Source organism: Osmerus mordax, chromosome 12 (assembly GCF_038355195.1).
Source record: "Osmerus mordax isolate fOsmMor3 chromosome 12, fOsmMor3.pri, whole genome shotgun sequence".
Classification (NCBI taxonomy): Eukaryota; Metazoa; Chordata; class Actinopteri; order Osmeriformes; family Osmeridae; genus Osmerus; species Osmerus mordax.
The window spans coordinates 11,541,657-11,564,701 of NC_090061.1; the positions used below are offsets into that span (position 1 = coordinate 11,541,657).

Here is a 23,045-nt window from a genome sequence, read left to right on the forward strand (position 1 = left end):
AGTCAACACTGTAGTCTATAAATGTTTTAATTACATTCACATTTAATTTGATCACATTCGTCTACCAAAGATCTATTTACCTCACCAAATACGACTCAATATACGTTAAGTGTATTTAATTAATTTACATAATGTTAATAATAACGTTCTGTTAATGCCACAGAGTAAATAATGCCATAATGTCTATTGTAAATGTCTCATATATTTAAATGATGGATGAATTATTAAAATATAAACGAAAGTTAATGTACTAAGTCGTGCAAATGCAGGCATTGTCAAACGGAGCAATATCGACAACCTAGAGCAAATGCCCTCACTTATCATGGTGGCAAATTTGCCTCACTTATCACGGTGGCCTGTATCACATTGAAGCATAGACATGTACACACGACTTGAAGCTAAATTGCCAGCAGTAACTTTGACCTATGAACTCCACAGTGTGCCAGTTCTCCGCCATATTGACTGTTGTCTTGACTGGAGAAGATAGGGAACATTTGTGATCCTAGAAGAACAGAAACTGTGTGTGTAAACCCTCCAAACTGGTGCAAACTTGGCCAAAGGATATCACGAACACTTGAGTAATGGCAAGGAAGAAAACCAAACAACAAGGAGTCGGGCACAAGGAGCTGGTGCCTGGACAGCAGAACATATCGAAGAACCTCGTCTCTCCCGGCGATGCAGCTGGCGGTGGTGGCGGAGATGCAGGGCTGGATAGACTGGCCACCAGGGCGAATCAGGTAGCTAGCTTTCTAGCTAGCATTTGAACATAACTTAGGCAGCTAACCAGCCATCAAAGTCACATGGCTGCTTTTTATATGTATATATTTACGTGTTTTAAGTAGTGGATTGGATTCTATGGGTGCACAATGAACAAGGGTTTATGTTTTATTTTCGTTTCCGTAACGTGGTCGGGGTAGATCCATTTGCTACAAAGCTAGCTAGCTTGCCAGCTAAATAAATAAATAAATAACTCATTAGCTATAAATTGTGCATGCAAGCAAAAAGACATCCACATCAGTTTAGCAAAGGCTGGCAAGCCAAAAAATAACCCACTTGTTTGTATCAGTTACCTACAATACCAGTTATAAGTTTGACATTGTTGTGCGCGTGCATCGGACACGTCGTAAATGCTGGCTTCGAAGTGCCATAATCGAATCTGGATCTCTGACTAGCTTGCAGTTAAAGTTTACACTTACAGACTATTAGTGGTAACTGATCCAGGCAGTTTTTACCCGTCCAGAAAGCTAGCTATCCAACGTTATATGTGCAGATCATTGCTTTATAGATTACACAACACAGCTGGCTCTGCGTGGTTAATACTTAATTGCTCATTGTCTACAGCAGAATCATGCATGTTAGCTGTGTTTTATCAGTCAGGCAGCTTGGTGTTATGGTAGTCCATCTTACGTTATCGTTTCTTGCTGTCAACCAAGCGTAAAGTTGAGGTGGACGTCATGAATATGTGAATCTGTGTGCCTTGTGTAAAGTGAAACCAAGTTGTCTCAATAGGTAACCTTCACATGATTTTGCCCATGCAGAGACTGCTATCATAGAACTGATTTTATAAGATGCTTTACTTCTTATGAAGAAATACCCTCACATGGTTCCTGCTTACCTGCCTAATCATATCCTTTAGTGCCTAAGTTAGTAAACTCTGAACCAACAGCAGTGTTTAAGACCTACCTTTTTCCACTTACATCTGCCATCCAGCCTATGCACACCTGCTGCCTACTGTGTCATCGTGAGTTTAAGGACTGGGGGGCAAACTCTGTGAATGGTCTCCCTGGGGGTCACGGGGCGAAGCTGGCAGACACGGTGGGCCGTAAGCTGGCTGACGCGGTGCCCTCCCTGTCCCAGTCTCTCCTGGGGGAGGTGCCCCTCTGGATCTGCCAGAGCTGCCGGAAGAGCGTGGAGGAGGAGGAGAGGCGGAGTGCCCAGGAGGAGCCCACACCGGTCAGTATGACAGGCCTGAAAGGACCACACTGGTCGTTATGGTAGCTTGGATGAGGTAGGCTATGTGATGGGACTTTACGGTTTAGTGTAGCAGAGATGTCAGAGATGAATGTAGGAGGATATATGATGGAATCTCCCTCCAACCCCTGAGCAGGGGTATGCTTATTGATATCTGTAGCAGAGGGACACATGGCCTCGTTGGACTATGGCCCAGTGCTTCATATAAAGTCTCGCCATGCTCAGGACCTACATAAACATGGGTGCACCGCTTGGTTCTTCCTTGCAGTTTTTGGTTGAATGGAGGTGCACCTTTTAACGAGACAATGCACAGAATATTAGGTGCACTGTGCAACTGTGGAATAGCTACTTGGACAGCCTGACTGGCCCACATGCCGCAGGCCGGCCAATTTATTGTGGTGCCAAATATCATCTTGCATTTAAAAAGCCTTCTAAAGTAGCCTTGTGCCTGTCCTGTTTTGTTTCAGGTACCGTTGTCACACTCGTCCTCCTGCAAATCCCAGAGTTGTGGGAATGGGTACCCAGAGCACAGTTCTGTAGACTGGGACCCCAGCTCCTTCCTGTCAGCCCACAAGCTGTCTGGCCTCTGGAACTCTGCCCACAGCAATGGAGGGGTCCACTGCAACCACAATGCAGCCCCACACTCACAGCAAGGTCTGCTAACCCAACCCCGTTATCCTTTAACTAGGAATGCACCAAAAATGTCGTAGCCAAAAACTTTCTGCCGAAAGTGGCATTTTCGTTTTTTGGCGAAAAGAGAGAAGAGGCCAAAAATGAGCCAAAAATAAATGCTGCCCCGGCCCACAGTGCTCAGCACTCAGATTTCACTCCTGTTCGATCCAGCCATTATCACGGCGCTGCCCCACAAAGGGGGATCATGTCAGTGATGTGGAAATACTTAAATGTTTCTGATAAGAACATAAAATTTGCAATCTGCAGTGTTTGTTCAACAGACATTTCTAGAGGGGTACAATGCCGAAATTGAAATAATATTGATACAATTATTTAAAATATATTTAAAAATGGGCACAAAAGAAAAACGGTTTCAGTGTTCAGCCAAGTGCATCTTGAAGTTTCGGTTTCGGCCCATCATTTTCATTTTGGTGCATCACTAGTTAGTACCAGCATTGTTGTTGTGGCAGAAGTTAAACATAAGTTTCATATTGGATAAAAAAAGACATGACAACCAGAGTATGACGTCAATGAGCAGATGCTGGTTGCTGTGTGTAATGTAGTCACCTCTACACCTCCAGGTGGAACAAGGGGACCAGTGTGTCACGAGAAACGAGGTTCTCATGAGGCACCTGGGAAATCTGCAAAGACCTCAGGGGCCAAAGTGTGCCCCTACAGTCACCCCTCATCCCAGAATTCCAGCGGAACGTCTCCTGGCAACCCCCATTCTACCTCTGACCTCTGTAAGACCACCCCCAAGCACTTCAAGACCATGTGCAGAAGACCAACTCCGCCAGGTGTGAAGCTTGCCCATCTTTATCTTTTTATCACAATTTTCCCATACATTTGAAAATATACTTGAGTTGGGGTCCAGAATCTCCTTGCTGAAAGACTCTTTCTTGACTTTTTCTGTTTCTCCCCCAGGCGAAGCCTTCCATCCCAGTGATCACCACCAACACTCGGACCTGTCTGTGCCCCCCAACAGCCCCACTGGTCTCTCCTCCCAGCATTCCTCTCTCCTGCCGCCCAAGCAGAGCTCGGGAACGCACGGCCACGTCCCTTCCTCTCCCAGCCCCGGCCTCGCTGCTCACGCTCCCTTCTCTCCTCTGGTACCAAACCTCCACAGCCCGTCAGCCAAGCTCTCCTCTGGGCCTGACAGCCCCACGGCCCTCCACAAGCCTAGCCCCTGCAAGAACTCCCACATTCCTGCTGTCAACACTCAGCACAGCAAACTGGGCGGGTCCCTCATGGGCTGTAACCACCCCTGTAACGGGAACAGCGGTGCGACAGTGGCCACCTCCAACGTAGGACATCTGACAGCAGGGGCCTGCAGGTTAGTCTGGAGCATGGCTGTTGTTGTTGTGATTGTTGTCCATTTACCCAGTGGTGGGTATTTGAGGTTTGAAATACAGTAGGTCAGGTAGGTTTTTTTAATCCCTAATGCGCCACATGACATATTCGTTTAGTTTTTTAATCTAGTACTGGGCTGTTCTCTATTCCATTGCTTTGCTCGACACGTCGTCTGACTTGTCTGTCCCTGTGTGTCCTTCCCTCAGGGACCAGGCGTGTAAAGGACACAAGCTGGCTAACGGGACGTTGTGCCACGCTCCGTCGGAGCTGGAGGAGGGTGAGGACGAGGACAGCAGCTCTGAGAGGAGCTCCTGTGCCTCTTCCTCCACCAACCAGAAGGATGGGAAGTATTGCGACTGCTGCTACTGCGAGTTCTTCGGACACAACGCAGTAAGTGTCATCTTTAGCTGCAATGTTGGCCTTTTTTTCTGATGATAAAAACTGTAATATATGGACCATCCATTGATTTCGCTCTTTTGTTAAAATGCCAAAAGTTGTTTCCTCTAAAATATGCAGTTAAGAGAAGTGAACGCTAAATCTGTTTTCTCCACGTCCAGCCTCCTGCTGCACCGACGAGTCGTAACTATGCCGAGATCCGGGAGAAGCTACGATCCCGTCTGACCCGACGCAAGGAAGAGCTGCCTCTGCAACAAGACTCAGACCCGGGCGTCGCCAGCGCAATCGACAACCGGGACGTCGACGAGCTGTTGGACTTCATCAACAACTCGGAGCCCAAACCCATCAACAGTGCCAAGGCGGCCAAACGGGCCCGTCATAAACAGAAGAAGAAGGTAAGAGAGGTGAGAATGGAGGATATACTAGGTGCTACCTAAATGTATGGTATTTATTATGTTTATTTATCATGAATTGCATCTATTTACTGATTATTGTTTCTTTGTCTTTCTCTGTCGCTCTCTATCTCTCTACACTGTGTCAGGAAAAGGAGAAGTCGCATGGCTGCATGGAGGCTGGAGGCAGCGACCCCCTATCCACCCCTCCAGAGCCTGCAGACGATCCCAGCCCTGAGGGCTCGGAGGCCAGCCGATTGCTGGAGTGGCCCCAGCTGGAGCTGGAGCGGGTCAACAGCTTCCTCACCAGCCGGCTGGAGGAGATCAAGAACACCATCAAGGACTCTATCCGGGCCTCCTTTAGCATGTATGACCTCAACCTGGATGTCAACGATTTCCCTAAGAAGGCGGCTACGCTGGAGGGCAACCATCTGCTGTCACACCTCAACGGCTCCTCTGACCTGCAGCAGATCGACCTGGACCTGGCCCCTCTCTCCCTGGGCACCTTCAAGAGCCATCTGGACCTGGTGAACGGCTGGGAGGAAGCCCACAGCCTCTCCTCCTCCAACACAACCACCACTGCAGGGGCTGCCACCGGGGCTGCCACCGGGGCTGCCACTGGGGCTGCCACCGGGGCTGCCACCGGGGCTGCCACCGGGGCTGCCACCGGGGCTGCCACCGGGGCTGCCACCGGGGCTGCCACCGGGGCTGCCACCGGGCCCAAAGACGTCCAGCGGCTGCACTCCACACCCAATCTGTCCAAGCTCATCCGCATTCGTTCCCCAGAGATGTGCCCCTCTTCTGGGCCGGACAGCCAGCAGCAGACCCCGGTCCCTGCTGCTGCCAAGCCCAAGGAGGATGTCTTGGATCCCAGGAACTTTGCCGCTGCTGGGGCTGGTGCTGCTAAAGCCAAGAAGGGTAAAAAGCAGCAGCAAAGGCAGGAGCAGCCTCTGACTGAGCAGAACCCAGCCAAACCCACCAAAGCTGCCTCTGGGAACGAATTGATGAGCAAGGGGGCAGACTTGGGATCTAACAGTTATAAGATGGGGTCCCGACAGCCCCCTCCACCTCAGCCCCTGCCCTCTGCAGACAGCCAGAGAACCGTGCCCAAGAACCCCACAGAGTCCAGGCCACCCAGACAGGCGACCAATGGAACAGCCAGTGGGGTCTCAAACACCCACAGGGGCAAGGCTGACGCAGAGACACGTGGAGGTCGCTCGGAACAGGAGTCAGAGGGCAGAGGTCACTCCACTGCTCCTACAAATGGACAGCAGCAGCAGCCCAAGGGGAAGAATAAGAAGAACAAGAACAAGGGCGAGAAATCTGGCCCTGCTATTGGTAGGCTATGTCAGACAATGGCGCTCATTGATAAACTATGGTGTAGTTAGTGCATGTATGTGTGTGGCAGCACTTTTACTGTGACTCTCTTCATTTCATAGATGATGTTTTTCTGCCGAAAGATGTAGATGCTACAGAAATGGATGAGATTGATCGTGAGGTGGAATACTTCAAAAGGTAGGCACTGAATGTGGAGGACCCTGTGCACTGCAGAGGCCACACGGCAGTCATACTGTCAGAATGTTCTCTGACGCGTTGATTGATTGTGGTCATCTGAAGCTCTCCTTCTTATCTGTCTCTTTCACTTTCTGCTGCAGGTTTTGCCTTGATTCTGCTAAACAAACCCGCCAGAAGGTAGCAGTGAACTGGTCCAACTTTAGCCTCAAAAAGGTTTCTTCAAACGCAGCTCAATAACTTGATGGGCCCCGGACTACAGAACTCCCAAGTTCCCAACATAACTGTCAATAGAACCCTGATTGGCCGGAGGCCTTTTTACTCATTCCCACTTCCTCCTCTTCTTCGTCGCAAAGCCAAGGGACCCTGGGGCAGCATCGTTTTCCATTCAGAAGGACTATAATCCTATTGGCTACTAGCCAGGGATATCTCACAAGGCCAACTCCAACTTTTGCTATCTTGGTGATGATCACAAAACGAGTTGCAAAAATGGAAAATAATCAACTTTGTCTGACCCGCTTCATCTGTGTGCTTCATTTAATGTAGTATGTAAACAGTTACCTTACAATAAAAGTGTTTTATTGCAAATGTGGCATATTTTAACATTGTTAAACCTCTGGATTCCTATTGGTTCGGTTTGGTACTCCAAAGGTACTCTGTTGCTCATTCCTGTTTTTGTTGCTGTTGTTCTTGCTCCTCTGGCCCCCTTCACACCATTTCTGTGATGAGAATGTGAGGACGTTCCAGCTTTATATCATTTTACAATGAATTTAAGAAGAAAGTATTGTGAAGGTGACTCCACAGATATATTTTTTTTCAGTCTCAGTTAGGGGGGAAAAGACATATCCACTGTCCTTGTGTAGGATTTTATGGCACCCTAGTCACCTAAACTCAACCGTACTGCATAAATTGTGCCATAGATTTAACTGACCCCTATTCAATCCACTGAATCACTGGCTAAACGCTGCATTAGGTCGTGACTGGTAGTGGCATTTGGAGTATCTCATTCTGTAGTTTTTGTTTTTAAAGCAATGCAATTTCTAAAGCAATCAACAAAGATGGATGAAATGGCATGACAGGCACCCAATGTCCTACCACGGTTTTTGTATAAAATTGTTACATGAAATGTTTTTGTTTTTTAAAACATGAACGTTTGCGAAGTAATCAATACGACACTAATATAAACTTGATCTGAAAAAAAAAGTATATATATTTATTCAATTACTGTGTTTGTTTAACACTTTAATCTACCTACATCATACAAGATGTGATGAATGAAGCCAGAGCCCCCTTGTGCATGATATTTAAAAGTGATTCTGAAAACCTCTATTTTATCCAAATCTGATAACGGGCAATGCCTAACATTAGTCACTGGCTGTATCTTGCTTAAAACATTTTTATCCCTCTGGTATTTTAATTGAGCTAATATCTCCCCCCATGGTGGTTTTTGATATAGTTCTGGCTTTGAAACATGTTCCCAACTCTTTTTATTTTCCTTTATCGGTTGTCCAGTAATCATACATTTTATTCCAGTGCGCTTCAGTGGAGAAACGGACCACTGTCTGCCTCATGAAAGTCTCAAACTGCTGCAGTTGTATAGCTCTTACAGCTGAACGTACACTGGTGCAAGACAGCTTCCTCAAGACCATGGCATACTTCTGCTTCATCTAATCATTTCAACGTTTGTACATAAGGACAGCTTTAGTTCTGTGCTCTTAGCTAAACCCTCTTCCACTGCTTCCTTGGCTACCACTCCCCTTCCGCAGTCTCTGACCTTGATTATCCCTCTGATGAGAAAATAAGAATCAAGTTAGTATAGTGATGGGAAGTGGGGCTTGTGTTTTAATTGAATCAAAGCAATTTGTTGGAGACTCCTTGAGATGGGATGTTTTCTTTTCCTAAAAATCTGTTATGAACTTTGTTTTCATGTTCTACATCTGATGCTATCCAGGTTATATTCAACTAGAGGACATTATCTTAAATGTTTGGAATGTAGATTTATAATACCATAAATAGCCAAGTGTATGTTGGCTTTTCTGTTTTTTATTATTCACTTTTGATACTGTGAAAATCTTTCGTTAAGAAAGATTAAAACATGACAGTTTTGAAAAATAAAGCGTGTTGTTTGCTTTCTTAATAGTTTTAGCCCGAGTTATAGTGTTAACACAAGTAAAAACTAAGTTGCTTTGCTTTGTGGAAACGTCCACTCCAGCAACATAATGTCCTTCTCAGCTTCCCGTACAGAAACAAATCGACTTCGTTCTTGGTGCGTTTGTAAGCTAGTACTAGCCAACTGCGTCCCTGAAGGAAGAAAAGAAGCAGCGTTTTGTCGTATTGTTTTTAATGGTCATAAGTAGGTCAGAAGAGCATATATATTTGACAAGAAACACATACAACAATGGAGGCGGAAAATCGACTCAAGAAGGTAAGTGATTAGCTTTCACACGTTAGCATTTTGTTTTGGATTAATACTGTGCTGTGCTAGCTAGCTAGCTACTGTAAACTGTTTAGGCTAAACCCCATGCAATGGAATACATCATAGCATGGGGTGCTCAATTTCGACTTGCACAAGCTTACATAGTTATTTATACAAATTCTTTTCATTTCTAGAGTTAATTGGGTTTATGAAATGAAAGAATATTTCAATTTGTTTCTAACCATAACCTAGACATCAAGCAGTACATTTATTAGATAGCTAGACTATGTTGTTGGGTTTAATACTATTTTATCCTCAGCCTGGGTAAGTAGATGGTCATGCTAATATGTATAGGGCATTTAAAACTGGAGATGAACTAAAATATTGTCTGTCCATTTGTTTCTACAACAGAGGTCTTACGGCGAGGAAGAAAAATCGGGATCAGAGAGATCTGAAGATGACGCCTATGTTCCATACGTTCCCGTTAAAATACGAAAGCACCAAATGGTATGTACACATCAGTTAATGTCCAGATTGTTTCACACCTACCCATATGAAGGATGCCATGTACAAGTGCTATTTTGCGTCCTGATCACAAGCAGATTCAATCATTGGCGGTTCTAGACAAATTTTACTGGGGGGGGTCCAGTGTTTAATCAGAGGGGCACATTAAAAAACGGAAAATTATATTTAAATATTAAATACTATAATTTTGCTTTACATTAAACTCATAGAAGCTTTAATTTTGTACATAGAGTTTCAATTCAAACATTGAGGTCGGGCCATCAAAAATGAGAAATTAAATACAGTAGGACAATGCTGCAAAAGGTGGGCATGAACCCCTAAATAAAAAAATATATACAGTACTGTGCATAAGTCTTGGACACCCAAGATGTTTTACACAAATAATGTCTTATACTGTATTTCTTCAATTAAATGCTATAGCTTTTCTTGAATTACATGTTTAGATGAGGGCGGTGTGTACACGAGGGCAGCTTTTATTATTATTATTTAATTCGTAATTAAGAACAACACAGGAAAATCTAAATTTAATGTTGCTGCATTTTTTCGAGGGCGGCGTTTAAGTGTATCAGATTTTAATGCAATGTTTAATCAAATAAATATATGTAATATAATTTTTATTTATTTGTGCAGCAGTATAAAAGTGCAATTTTGCACGGTACTGTATATATATATATATATATATATATATACACACACACTACCGTTCACACAAGTTTATTTTTCAAAGAAAAGCACTTTTTTTCAATGAAGATAACATTAAATTAATCAGAAAAACACTATACATTGTTAATGTGGTAAATGACTATTCTAGGTGGAAACGTCTGTTTTTAAATTAAATATCTACATAGGTGTATAGAGGCCCAGTTCAAGCAACTCTCACTACAGTGTTCAAATGGTACATTGTGTTTGCTAATTACCTTAGAAGACTAATGGATGATTAGAAGAATTAGAATTAGAATGCCAAAGGTCTCCAATGCTGTAATTGCTGCAAATGGAGCATTCTTTGACGAAAGCAAAGTTTGAAGAACAAAATTAATATTTCAAATAACTATTTCTAACCTTGTAAATGTCTTGACTATATTTTCTATTCATTTTGCAACTTATTTGATAAATAAAAGTGGAAAATTGTCTGGGTGATCCCAAACTTTTGAACGGTAGTGTATATATTATTCAGCCAGCTCAGGGGGGGCCAGGGGCACTGTAAAAGTTCCCTGTGTAGAACCCCCACTGGATTCAATGTCCTCTATAATCCTGTAGTTAATCATTCTCAAACATCACTTATCATATTACTAACATGAATTATCACACATTATTCGTAAATTGCGTATAATAGACTTCGATTCCATCCTGGTTGTTATACCTTCTCCTGTTCTACAGCTTCAGAAGATGCTACGTCTGCGAGGGAAGGCAGTGGAGGAGGATCAGAAGGACAGCGGAGGAGAGCAGAGGGATGAAGAGGAAGGTCTGGGGCCTCGCTCCAACGTCAGCCTCCTGGACCAGCACCAGCACCTCAAGGAGAAAGCAGAAGGTACCACATTTTGAGTGTTCATGTCAACAGTGTATAAGATGTATGTTACAATGGTCCACCAGTGAGGCCATGAGAAGTAGGGATCATGTTTAGTGCTAAGCCCCTGTGCTGTTTAATTCTGTTCGTAGCCCGTAAGGAGTCGGCCAAGGAGAAACAGCTGAAGGAGGAAGAGAAGATTCTGGAGAGCGTTGCTGAGGGCAGAGGTAAACCATTACCAGATTCCAACCTGCCGTCATACTGTGAAATGTAGCAGGTTGAAAAGGGGATTGGCTCAGTCAAAGAGGTGGTTATGACTTTTATTACATGCCACCCATGCACTCAATGAATATTCACTATGTCAGCATTTCTCATTATCTTGAGATTAAACATCTTGTTTCTCTTGGTGTCAGCTCTCATGTCAGTGAAAGAGATGGCTAAAGGCATCATATACGACGATCCAATCAAAACAAGGTAAGTTCCATGGTTGGGTTCAAACTAAGGCCTTGGGGCTTATGATGTAAAGATTGTGGTAACCCTCACCCGTCCTCTCACTGTGATTGTCCGGTCCAGCTGGAAGGCTCCGCGGTACATCCTAAACATGCCCCCTGCCAGACACGAGCGCGTCAGGAAGAAGTTCCACATCCTGGTGGATGGAGATGGTGTCCCTGCTCCTATTAAGACCTTCAGGGAGATGAAGTTTCCACAAGGTGAGATACACTGCACCGCACCCACTCACCATTAATCTTCTAACACACCTGCTATGATATTTTCATTCAAAAGAAACTCACTTTATTAATATACCCGTCTTATGTTTCACTAATTGTCCCTCCAGCTGTTATGAAAGGTTTGAAGAAGAAAGGGATTGTGCATCCCACACCTATTCAGGTCCAGGGAATCCCTACTGTGTGAGTAGACCCAGTCCTCCTGTCTCCCCTCTAGCATTCCTGGCTACTTGTCTTGACTTCAGGGTCTGGTCGTGTTTCTGTCTTATCGATGACGTTGCTCCCATTTGTATGTAGCCTGTCAGGCAGAGACATGATTGGCATCGCCTTCACCGGGTCAGGAAAGACCCTGGTCTTCACCCTGCCCATCATCATGTTCTCCCTGGAGCAGGAGAAGAGGCTTCCCTTCTGCAAGAGAGAAGGGCCCTACGGACTCATCATTTGCCCGTCGGTGAGTCGTCAACTCGGGTCCGACATCATTTGAGCTTGAACTAAGCCATCGGGAGAGAGACTAAGCTTCTGACAGACACATTCTTAGATGATAGTATATAACAGCGGTATGGTAACAGTTACCCTGGTTCCCTTCCAGAGAGAGTTGGCGAGGCAGACCCACAGCATCATAGAGTACTACTGCAAGCTGCTGGAGGAGGAAGGAGCCCCCCAGCTGCGCTCCGCCCTCTGCATCGGAGGCATGTCTGTCAAAGAGCAGATGGAGGTGGTCAACCAGTAAGTCCTGGCTGCTGGGGTCAACAACAGACACAAGTGTTTGCCAATGCACGGATCGGGTTACTTTGTTGTTGTTGTATTTTAAGTAGAGAGGAACTAGGTTTCAGTTGCTGTTTTCTGTCCATCTATGGGCCTCGGTCCTGGCTGATTGTTTGTCTCCTCCCTGGGTTGCAGGGGGGTCCACATGATGGTGGCCACCCCTGGCAGGCTGATGGACCTGCTCCAGAAGAAGATGATAAGCCTGGACATCTGCCGTTACCTGGCCCTGGACGAGGCTGACAGGATGATTGACATGGGCTTCGAGGAGGACATCAGGACCATCTTCTCCTACTTTAAGGTCAGCCCCCCGTTGGGAGAGGTGTAGCCTGCCCAGGAGACTGGTGGAACCATGGGAGAATTTCAACCGTGTAGTTATAGTGGACAGTGGTCACTTTCCTTATTGTCACCCACCAGGGATCACCTGACACACAAAGCAGGATGTGTCTCGAAGCAGTTACGTAACACAGGGTTCCCGCGGGGTCTGCAAATGTAAAAGATTATGAACTTAAAATTTAAGGCCTTGAAACGTCTTAAAAACTGCCAGATTTTCATCCGAGGTCTTAAATTTCATTTAGACAGGTCTAAAAAAGGTTTTACTCTTGTTCATTCAATACCTTACTGCAAAATACATCTGCGTCTCCTCAGAGTTTGTTAGTTTGTTAAAAATGGGAAAGTGTACATTCAACGAGACACGAGGCTCGCTGCAAACTTTGCCCAAAAAACCTGAAACCTGCAAGAACCTTGGTAACAGCACTGTCATCCTACAGGGTCAGAGACAGACTCTTCTCTTTAGTGCCACCATGCCAAAGAAGATCGCAAACTTTGCTAAGAGTGCCCTGGTCAAACCCATCACCATAAACGTAGGCAGGGCCGGAGCTGCCAGCTTGGATGTCATTCAGGTAAGCTCACCAGGCACTATAGCACTGTGGGATGTATTAGCATTTGACAACATGCCAGATCCTATTGTTGGGATATTGTTAGTCTTTTTAGCGTTGTTTTTATAAACCAGCTAGGTGTAGCTAATGCGCTGTCTCCCTGTGTGTACAGGAAGTGGAGTATGTGAAGGAAGAGGCCAAGATGGTGTACCTGCTGGAGTGCTTGCAGAAAACCCCACCTCCTGTGAGTTCACACTGCTGTCGAAACTTCCCGCAATCCAGCTTGGCAGGATGTGTTAACGCCGGACTCGGGATGTGGTTGAGTCTGAACACGAAGTGAACATGTTCCTTTTCTTTCCCGTTCCTTCCAGGTGTTGATGTTTGCGGAGAAGAAAGCCGACGTAGACGCCATCCACGAGTACCTGCTGCTGAAAGGAGTGGAGGCTGTGGCCATCCACGGAGGGAAAGGTTAGACATCAAATGAACAGTGGTGTTCAGAAGGGTACTTCTGAACAGGGAGTCAGGTGGCTGAGCGGTTAGGGAATCGGGCTAGTAATCTGAAGGTTGACGGTTCGATTCCAGGCCGTGAAAAAGGATGTTGTGTCCTTGGGCAAGACACTTCACCCTACTTGCCTCGGTGGGAATGTCCCTGTACTTACTGCAAGTCGCTCTGGGTAAGAGCGTCTGCTAAATGACTAAATGTAATGTATTGGGTCCAGCCTGTTCCCCTTCTCTGCAGTTGCAACCTCGTACCACTAGGTGTCCTCCTTCCTTCACACATTTCAGCCATCTCTTTCTCTATGTGTTGTTACCCTCAAATCTCGAGATTCAGCTGCATGTTTGTCCTGAAGCCTGATTTGATCCTTCTGGATGTTTCCAGACCAGGAGGAGAGAACCAAAGCCATCGAAGCATTTAAGGAAGGGAAGAAAGATGTGCTTGTGGCCACAGACGTGGCTTCCAAAGGTCTGGACTTTCCCGCCATTCAACACGTGGTGAACTACGACATGCCAGAGGAGATAGAAAACTATGGTGAGGGCCTCTTTAATACCGAGGTCGTGCTTTTTCCCACCTTGTTTTTACTCATGTTTTAAAGCCACTGTCGGAAATCCCCCACGTCATATACATTTCCCATATTTCAGTCCACAGGATTGGAAGAACTGGTAGATCTGGGAAAACTGGTATTGCAACAACCTTCATCAACAAAGGCTGCGGTAAGCAGCAACTAATATCATACAATTAACAAATGTCAACAGAAGGATTTCCTCTTTCCACAGCCCCCAGGGTGTTGAAGCGTTTGTTACAACCTGTGTCTCTGTGTGTTGTTGTGCAGATGAGTCGGTGCTGATGGATCTCAAAGCTCTGCTGATCGAGGCCAAGCAGAAGGTGCCTCCGGTCCTCCAGGTGCTCCAGACAGGAGACGAGACCATGCTGGACATCGGAGGCACGTCTCTCTGTCTTTCACCATCCTCTCCCTCCGGCTCTCTCATTTTCAGTCTCTTTCATGTTCTCACTGTTCTCCTCCTGTCCTGAATATTTTGTTAATCTCTTTTCGCGGTCAGAAATAGAACTCACTTTAGTTTTACTGTGTCTTTCTATTATCTATATTTACAGTAAATAAAGTATGTTGTAATTATTACCTGAATAAAATAAAATAATAAGTTTAAGTTAATTCACATATTTACTAATTTGCAACTTTTGAGAAGTTCTGGCACAGGCTCCTTGTGTAACACCCTGATTGGTCTTGTGTCCTCAGGGGAGAGAGGCTGTACGTTCTGTGGTGGTCTGGGTCATCGTATCACCGACTGCCCCAAGCTGGAGGCCATGCAGACTAAACAGGTCACCAACATTGGACGCAAGGACTACCTGGCTCACAGCTCCATGGACTTCTAACGACATGTTTGAGGCTCTGAATCTCTCACATTTTAAACTACCAGTAGACATGCTCAGTGAATTGTACAGTCGTGTGAATTATGTTTTCAATTAAAATGGACTTCCTTTTTGTTGCCAGAGATGACTCATTGAGATGTGGGTTACAAATGAGTTCTGTTTTTACGTAAAGACATATGCATCTATGAAATGTTTCTGTGAATATTTTATATGGAACCATGAAGCAAAATTCAATAACAATTTTGTGTTAAAAAAAGAAAAAAAAGCGTCTTTTTTTTTAACCATTGTGAAAGTAATTTGTACTGCGAAAATGATGAAATGTGTACAAAAGGAAGTGAGTCTCACTTTCTATAAAATAGTTTTTACATAGACATACTGCTATGGTTCCTCAACTTGTCTACAGGAAACAGCTGAGAACTAAGCTAAGCATGTTATAAAATATTTTTGTTTCTGAATTAATGAGAACGTAGCCATCTGATGATGTGCAGGAAGTGCAAAAGATAGATTTGGTTTTTTTGTAGGGTGTTTTTTTTTTTTTACTGCGCCCACAGTGCTGTAGTGTAGAAGTAACAGCAGGCAGAGGCAGAGGAAACAGTTGGACAAAGCCATGGAGGTTGCCTTTAAGGAGGGTGTATTGTATTTACAAGGAGTCAAGTTTGGAAAGGTATGTATAAATGAATGGCTTCAAACAGAACAAAAAGTAACTACAAGTTATACGTAATAATCTTGCGTTTGAGATTAGTGAAACTAGGCTGGTGAAGTAAGTCAACATGACTGCAATACCTAGTTGAGAATATTGAGTGTGTATGAAGGACCGGTCTTTAACCTTGTTGGTGTTACCCAAAGAAAACCTGGCGCAAGACCTGGGCGATGCTTTTCCAGCCCAGCATGTCAGGGGTTGGCCGGGTTGAGCTCTATAACATGCGCGACGGACCCACATCCCTCTATGCAAAGTCCCCTCTGTCTAGGAGGCCAGAGAAGAGGGTCCGTCTGTGTGACTGCCTGAGCATCACCCTGGCCCAGGAGGAGATCTGCCCCCCGGACTGTAGTGCCTTCCTCCTCAGCACCACCCAGCGGTGCTACACTCTGGCCTCTGACGCCTGCCAGGACTGGGTCTGCACATTCTCACAGGTGGCCTTCCAGGCACCAGATAGCCTAAAATCACGGAGCTGGAGGGAAGAGGTCAGTGTGTGTACATGTTGGTGGTGGTCCTGGTTGTTGGCGGGGGGGGGGGGGGGGGGGGGGGGGGTCTATCAATATTCTGTTATCAAGTAAATTTAGGTTTATCTCAGTCTTTTTTTATGTTCTCTGAACTCGGGGTTTATTGTTTACCCCCTCTATCTGTGGGTCTAGATTTGAGACCCACAGTAGCAGCAATGGGGAAGTTATAATGGCAACTGCCCTTTTCACTTCTCCTATCTTGCTGCTTGCACAAGCCTCAATCTGCTTGTGTGTCTAACAATGTTCATATCATAAAACAGAGATAAGTGAGAGTATGTTTCCACTCCAAGATGCAACACTTTCCTCTGGCTCAACAGAAAGAACCCTCAGAGCCAGAGACGAGAGTTCTTCAGACATTGGGGGAGATACCCATGGAAGACAATGAATTGTACTCATCTTGGAAAACAGGTAGCAGTAATTCATTGATCTATTCACATTAACATTGCAATTGTGGCTTAGTCATGAGCCTTTTTTTAATTAGGCTTATCACCTCATCATGTTTCGTGACAGTGTTTCCCACAAGTTCTTTTGAAACAGGATATGTCTTAATAGGAGGGAGGGTGACAATATCTCTTATATGAACAAACAAAATGGCTTCTTATCGCTACTCCTCATATTGACAAAAGAATACTTTGTCAATACAGAGAAGGAAATAAAACGAGGAAATTGATCCCTACCTACATAGATGTTCTGTTTTGAGAGTAAGGAAGAAGATTAGTGTTGTTGACAACCAAGCACTCAAGTCTGGTTCCATTAAATATTGGTATAGTAAATATGAATATGAACATCCTTGTAGGCCAACTGTATAGGCATCCATTAGTTCGGTTTGACCCAAATTTTGCTTCTGTCTTAGACTGAATGCTTGAGATACAGTATGAGTGATTTGATCTCAAACTCTGATCTACATGTTTCATTGACTTTAAAGTATTGTGGATAAACACAGCATTTGATCCTGTGGTATACTACAACTAATACAACAAATTCTGCATGCATCATCTCTTCCTTTCTGTTGTTCACCTCAGCCCAGTACACGGTCACAATCCAGCCCACTGAGGCCTCGAGGAGGTGTAAGCTGGCAGGGGACTACCTCCTTTGCCCGGTCACAGACGGCCTCCTGCTGCTGGAGCTCTACACAGCCCAGACCATCTACAGCTGGCCCTACCACCTCCTACGCAGATTTGGATTATTCAAGGTACAGGTGGCCGGAGCAGGTCGCCTTCATAAATCCTAGAGAATATGAATGATTTTCATGAAACCCTTTTATTTCATCTGCAGCCCCATGCTCTTGTGTGTTATCGTGAGATTAAACCGTGAAGGTGTGTTTGATCGCAGGGGGGCTTCTCCATCGAGGCAGGCCGTCGCTGCTCCTCGGGGGAGGGGCAGTTCAGCTTCCTGTCCCAGCTGGGTCCCCAGATCCACTGGGCAGTGGAGGAGGCCATCGCCCAGCACCGTCAGGAGGAGGACACAAAACCTCCTCCCTGGACCTCCCTTCCCCCTTCTGAAGCCCCGACATCGGGCTGTTATCGTGACAGCAGCCACCTCCAATCTGACTGTCCTGACAGACTCACCGGCGCTCAACAGCCACCCAGGTCCTCTCCCACTGGATGTTTACTTCCCGAGGAAGAGAGCGATGAGTGTGACGGTCAGCTGTATGCGACAATAGACGACAGCTCTGGAGCGAGCTGCAAACATCCAGCACCTATGAGGATGCTGAGCCTGCCTGAGGCCAGCCTGGAGTCTGGGGGGGATGAGGAGGACAGTGAGAGGTGTTATTCTCTGGACGCAATCAGACTGGACAACTTGAATGGAGAGTCTGACTATTACAACCTGAGAACATGGGTGGAGGGCCAGGGGGTCACAGAGAAAGACAGTTCTAAAATGGAGGGTAGATATGCAATAGTGAGCAAACCTCAGTCCCAGTGCCAATCCCAGACACATTTCCAAGGCCAACTGCTGTTGCAGCCGCAGCCTAACTATTATCAGCCTAAGTCACACCCCCAACTTGAGCTCCGATCTCCTATCAGGACAAAGCCCCAGCGGACCCACCCGAAGCCCCAGCCCCGAGCCCTCAGCCAGCCCCGACACCAGTCCCCGGTCCAAGTGGAAGAGGAGGCAGAGGAAAGAGGGGAGGGGCGGGCCAGACATGTCTCCCCCAACATCAATCCAACTGAGATCCCTGGTAGCTTTAAACAGAGGCTGTCAGATATCCTCTCTAAAGACCTTGCAAAGTTCCAGCCGGCCCTTCCCTCAGGAGAGTGATTCCCCCACCTTCCACCACTAATTGTCAAAGAAAATATTCTGAAGGAATAGATCATAGAATATTATAGATATAATATCTATAATTATGTATTTAATTATGTTTGTGTGGTCACTACAATATCATTTGGTCTTCACTTTTATCTGATATTTTGAGTTAATCATTCACTTGTTCACAATTTTATACTGTTTAAAAAGGTTTTATGTGAGGGGAATGAGAGACCGAAAATCAATTTAAAATGTATATTTTAGAACAAATTATTTTTTATTGCTTCTTCGTAAGTAAAATAAGCATTACATAAATACCAAAATAGTTTCATGTTTAAATACATATGCAGAGAGCAAAAGGGGCAAATGCAATCAGTCAAGTCACATTTGATAAAGTGCAATCATTGGGCTCTAGAAATTCATTTTACATGAAGCCTTAAATGTTGTGAACATGAAAAAGAAAAAAATATCTAAAAAGTATCTCTCTCATGTGTTATGTGGCATTTAATCATATGGATCATAAAATATGGCAGGGTGATACCTACTGTGTTTGCTAGGCTACTTGTCCTTTCTCATTCTAGCATATACCAACATTTCAAGACCGGCTACAAACTCAACACTCATTTTGGTGTCCCTCATGTCTTCTAAAACACAGACAAGTGATAGCAAATTGTCATTGACCAGTAAAACACCCACACATTTCCCTTGGAATTGATTTGAAAGAATATCCTGGCAGTTAAGAGTCACTGTCTGCTGCTCTGGCCGTCCTCGGGATCACTGTAGTGTGAGGACTCGCCATCACTTCCGTTAGAAGCGGAGGCCCTTTTATTTCCAATAGACAGGTCAGATTTAGGGGTCGTCAGGATGATGAGGTGACCCACTTTGGTAGAAGTGTTACCCTGCTCTCCATTTAGCCTCTTCTGCGCTGGATGGGAGTCCATCGTGTAGGTGATATCGCTGTTGAAGGTGGTTTCTGGCGAGAAGGTTTGCATTGCATTTCTTTTGGTGGGGTTATCAGGAGAGCTGCATCCTGTACGTGAACTCCTCTCGGGCTGCACAACTCCATCCAGAATCTCGGACAGTTCAGTGATGTAAATCTGTGCCATTTGGAGAGTGTCGTATTTAGAAAGTTTTTTCTCGTTCTCCAATGAAGGGATTACACTCCTTAATTTGTCAAATGCTCGGTTGAGCCCGTGCATCCTTCTTCGCTCCCTTGCGTTTGCAGCCACGCGCCGATGTTTCTGCGGGCCTGGGTTGCCAAGCTTGCTTGCCTCTTCTGGCATTTCATCAACATCCATCTCATTGATAGAACTGTCTGAAAATGTACCCACAGAAATAAATTTGTCAAGCGTCATTTCCATGGATCCGTGTGAGTATCGTCCAGAAACTCCACTGGAAGAAAACGCAGGATTGGAACTTGGAGACTGAACAGGTGAAGTTATCCAAGTCCTGGAGTTGATGTGCACAATATTTGACTCTTCTAACAATGAGTAATCATCCGTGGAATAGTCTGACCAGTTGGAAAGTTCGGATTTAGTTGCTGTCATAGTTGCTATTGCAGTAAAAACAAAAAACAAAATAAAAAAGTAGTTAGTCCAGATGTCTAAAGTGTTCCTTCAGTTTTCAGGATCTACACAGAACCAACTCCCAGAAGTCTCATGTCACCCCTGAATCCCTCGTGGGCCTTTAGTACATCACAGACCCCTACCCCGCCCATTAACAGGTCGGCAGCGAGCAGCCAATCACAAGAGTGAGGCATCTTGCAAATGAAGAAATTGTATTATGACTTTCTCTATTGTGTATTTTTATTCAATCTTATTAGCATTACAAATGAATCTCACTTTGCCATTAGAGAGGTGATTTATTGTCCATCTGCGGAGTTTGGTTATGGCTTTTATTTGTTTTGCAGGTTGTTATGGTTTGTTTGTTTATTATTTGTTTATTATTTGTTTCGAGTAAATTCTAGGTTCTACATTCACCAAACAGGAATTATGGTATATTTTAATCTAATAAACAATGTCTTCTTACTTGCTTTCATGTAAGTGCTGAGCATGCCGTTTTTCAGAAAGTAGTTTTCCTAAGGTTTATCAACTAATCCACTGGAAATAAGGGAAGTTGGCAACGTCCTTTACTAATATCGGTAGGTAATGTACAACAGATAAGCAACGGAATTGGCTGAGCAGGAGACCTGGCAAGAAGGGGCATAGCAGTGCAATTCCTGCTCAGGTTTGCTCTCAAATAAACAGTAAAAAGTGAACTATTGCCACAGGATTATTTGCAGCATCATAAACCGGACAGGTGGGAGACGTGGTGGGACGCACCTGTCTCTGTGAGAGCAATGTAACTGATAAGTTTGTCTGCTGGTGATTCATGAATCATTTAGCATGAGACAATATTTGATGATATAAAAACAGCTTTGGTGGGGCCAGTTAGTAGAGATAGTGATGCGTTGTGCTGATGACTAAAAAGTAGGCATATGCCGTGTGCATATTTCATAACCATCATCGTCATTAAAATCATTCTCAAAATCATCATCATCGTTTTTATTGATGACTAATTAAAAACTCGTCAAAGTTTGAGACTCGTCCTCTTGCAACTCTTCAAGAGAGTGAACCCTCTGCCTCTCAGCTGGTGTCCCTTGGCTCCCTCGCTCAGCTTTCAGACAGACGACGCTCTCACCCACGTCTCCCATATGCTGCACGCAGGGAGAATTCAACTTTCACACTCTTCATTAGCTTGGACTCGCGACAGAAAAACGAAACACTTACAATAACAGTAACTAACACTTTACATATCTACTTAAATTCAAGTAAAACACTTGACCCTTGAGAATTGTTTTTACTTATTTGTTGTTTAGTTCGAACATTGAACCTTCGAAATGAAATATTGTAGCCTTTTATTAGTCCTAGACCGGTAAATTAATTCTACTGAGAAGAGAGACTGACGGGTTAAACAGGACCTAATATAGTGTACTCCATGCATAAACAAATAGGATACAGTTTAGCTCTATAGGGAATTTTCATTGCAGCACAAAGCACAAATAAGCTATAGTGTGGCATTGTTTCGTTCGCGCGCGCGCGCGCGTGTGTGTGTTTGTGCATGACAGGCGGTAGGCCTAGATGCTAAAGCATAGTAAGGAAATCACCGTGACCTGCCACACCGTCAGCGGTTTAATGAGCCCTGGCCTTAGTTGAATGAATAGGCACACTCTTCTACCGGGGGTGCCCATTCTTATTTTGAACATGAATATTTCATTCCTCCAGCCCCACTGCCAGCGCAACAGCCTGTAGCCCTGCCGAATCTAGGATGAGGCGCCGGGCTACACTTCCCATCTGGTGCTGGGTGTGACTGGGGAGTGGTGGAGCAGTCCACGGGAGGTGTGAGGAACATTACAAAGGTCAACCTATAGCGGCCCCCTCGAAGATGATCACTGACTGATGCACGCGCGTTAAACAAGGGGGGCTAGGACCAAACCGGGTAAACCATCTTCGGTTCAATGATTTTGAGGGTGATCCATTGTAGGCTTTTTGGATGGTCATATTCGAAATAGGCTTATGGGTTGGACCTCTGACAACAATATTAACCATCATTCGGCTGGTGACTCAACCGACGTTTCAGAGTTGATATTTCTACTTAGGTTTAGCTAAATTTCGACTTCTGAGCATGGCCCTTGTGCCTGGGACTACAGTATGCTCCTGAGCGCTTTAATTAAAGACTCTTTAAACAATTGAACGCTTCCACTTTTCACACAAAAGACATTATCAGAGTCACCAAGAACAGAGACTGTCTATCCCCATAAAAAGCTACCCCTTGATGTTCGAAGCAAGAGCCTATAATTATCCCTGTTCACCCGAAGCTACGGAGGTGGTTCTGGAGAGGTAGTTGGTTTGGATTGTTTAATGTCAGGGTTTCAAAACAAATTAGGACAATTATTAGCCTCATTAATTCAGGGAAGGGAAGTAATACTGTGGCAGTTATAGCAATGGTTCATTAAACCTATGTTATCTGTGGAAGAAAGCTAATTGATAAACAGAAAAGAACTGTTTGCAAAACTGATGCCTTACCCTTACCCAGCACTTATCATTATGAAGCGCATGATGTTTCTCCTGTATCTCATGCTGAGTGAAGAATTGCTTCCGTGCTCATAAAGTAAATATTGAAGTACATGCTAATAGAGGCAATTTAATGTCTCCTACAGAACAGAAAGAAAAACGTATTCAACTTACCTCAAGTTGTATGTACCTTAGGTACAATGTAGGAATTATACATATCGCGCATATATATATATTAAGAAAGTTATAGTATCCCTAGGCACTAATTGAAGACATCACGCCAGCCATTAGATCTCTCTTGTGGGGCACTGGTGCATGACCTGTTCCTCCCAATGGGGGGTGGAAGGGATGGGGGAGGGGGGCAGAGGGCACTAAAGGTCAGATGTGTAACATGATTTAGAGAGAGATAAATTATTGGACTTTTAGGTAAAGATTCATGATCATTTATTTTTTAATCCAAACTGAGCTTTGAACCTTGCTTGTTATATCATTCATGTGTGACATCGTGCCTGGAATTGCAGTCTGGCATTCTTTGTT

At 44.7% G+C, this 23,045-nt stretch overlaps 4 protein-coding genes across 5 annotated transcripts; 3 read left to right on the top strand and 1 right to left on the bottom strand.

Moving 5' to 3' along the window:
* Nucleotides 1-533: 533 nt before the first annotated feature.
* On the top strand, nucleotides 534-8,332 carry fam193b (family with sequence similarity 193 member B). Of its 2 annotated transcripts, none has more exons than XM_067248384.1 (10): nucleotides 534-737; nucleotides 1,711-1,953; nucleotides 2,439-2,625; nucleotides 3,225-3,440; nucleotides 3,568-3,976; nucleotides 4,200-4,383; nucleotides 4,551-4,793; nucleotides 4,931-6,119; nucleotides 6,221-6,296; nucleotides 6,437-8,332. In XM_067248384.1, exons 1-10 carry the CDS (start codon nucleotides 582-584, stop codon nucleotides 6,531-6,533), a joined length of 3,000 nt encoding a protein of 999 aa, XP_067104485.1. In that variant the 5' UTR covers nucleotides 534-581; the 3' UTR covers nucleotides 6,534-8,332. The 2 variants fall into 2 exon arrangements, with proteins under 2 accessions (XP_067104485.1, XP_067104486.1); XM_067248385.1 differs by having other exon boundaries at nucleotides 4,551-4,784.
* Nucleotides 8,333-8,566: 234 nt separating this feature from the next.
* Nucleotides 8,567-15,242, top strand: ddx41 (DEAD (Asp-Glu-Ala-Asp) box polypeptide 41). The gene is made up of 17 exons (XM_067247531.1): nucleotides 8,567-8,718; nucleotides 9,121-9,216; nucleotides 10,612-10,762; nucleotides 10,891-10,965; nucleotides 11,152-11,212; nucleotides 11,312-11,448; nucleotides 11,574-11,646; nucleotides 11,761-11,914; nucleotides 12,053-12,189; nucleotides 12,364-12,526; nucleotides 12,996-13,127; nucleotides 13,276-13,347; nucleotides 13,475-13,571; nucleotides 13,984-14,133; nucleotides 14,244-14,315; nucleotides 14,435-14,545; nucleotides 14,858-15,242. The coding sequence occupies exons 1-17, from the start codon at nucleotides 8,692-8,694 to the stop codon at nucleotides 14,992-14,994; spliced, it is 1,845 nt and encodes a 614-aa protein (XP_067103632.1). The 5' UTR covers nucleotides 8,567-8,691; the 3' UTR covers nucleotides 14,995-15,242.
* Nucleotides 15,243-15,361: 119 nt separating this feature from the next.
* Nucleotides 15,362-19,010, top strand: dok3 (docking protein 3). The gene is made up of 5 exons (XM_067247683.1): nucleotides 15,362-15,655; nucleotides 15,838-16,173; nucleotides 16,530-16,620; nucleotides 17,235-17,404; nucleotides 17,545-19,010. Exons 1-5 carry the CDS (start codon nucleotides 15,599-15,601, stop codon nucleotides 18,469-18,471), a joined length of 1,581 nt encoding a protein of 526 aa, XP_067103784.1. The 5' UTR covers nucleotides 15,362-15,598; the 3' UTR covers nucleotides 18,472-19,010.
* Nucleotides 18,960-20,003, bottom strand: atoh1b (atonal bHLH transcription factor 1b). The gene has a single exon (XM_067247684.1). It carries the CDS (start codon nucleotides 20,001-20,003, stop codon nucleotides 19,200-19,202), a length of 804 nt encoding a protein of 267 aa, XP_067103785.1. The 3' UTR covers nucleotides 18,960-19,199.
* Nucleotides 20,004-23,045: the final 3,042 nt, after the last annotated feature.

What these genes read in the sequence shown, in the direction of transcription:
- ddx41 (XM_067247531.1), top strand. Translation starts at nt 8,692, where the DNA reads ATGGAGGCGGAAAATCGACTCAAGAAG. An exon ending in GAGCGTTGCTGAGGGCAGAG is followed by an intron (nt 10,966 to 11,151) that starts GTAAACCATTAC and finishes TCTTGGTGTCAG; the next exon opens with CTCTCATGTCAGTGAAAGAG. An exon ending in CAGATGGAGGTGGTCAACCA is followed by an intron (nt 12,190 to 12,363) that starts GTAAGTCCTGGC and finishes CCTGGGTTGCAG; the next exon opens with GGGGGTCCACATGATGGTGG.
- fam193b (XM_067248384.1), top strand. Translation starts at nt 582, where the DNA reads ATGGCAAGGAAGAAAACCAAACAACAAGGAGTCGGGCACAAGGAGCTG. An exon ending in CCCAGGAGGAGCCCACACCG is followed by an intron (nt 1,954 to 2,438) that starts GTCAGTATGACA and finishes GTTTTGTTTCAG; the next exon opens with GTACCGTTGTCACACTCGTC. An exon ending in GAGGTGGAATACTTCAAAAG is followed by an intron (nt 6,297 to 6,436) that starts GTAGGCACTGAA and finishes TTTCTGCTGCAG; the next exon opens with GTTTTGCCTTGATTCTGCTA.
- dok3 (XM_067247683.1), top strand. Translation starts at nt 15,599, where the DNA reads ATGGAGGTTGCCTTTAAGGAGGGTGTATTGTATTTACAAGGAGTCAAG. An exon ending in AAGGAGTCAAGTTTGGAAAG is followed by an intron (nt 15,656 to 15,837) that starts GTATGTATAAAT and finishes TGTTACCCAAAG; the next exon opens with AAAACCTGGCGCAAGACCTG. An exon ending in GCAGATTTGGATTATTCAAG is followed by an intron (nt 17,405 to 17,544) that starts GTACAGGTGGCC and finishes GTTTGATCGCAG; the next exon opens with GGGGGCTTCTCCATCGAGGC.
- atoh1b (XM_067247684.1), bottom strand. Translation starts at nt 20,003, where the DNA reads ATGACAGCAACTAAATCCGAACTTTCCAACTGGTCAGACTATTCCACG.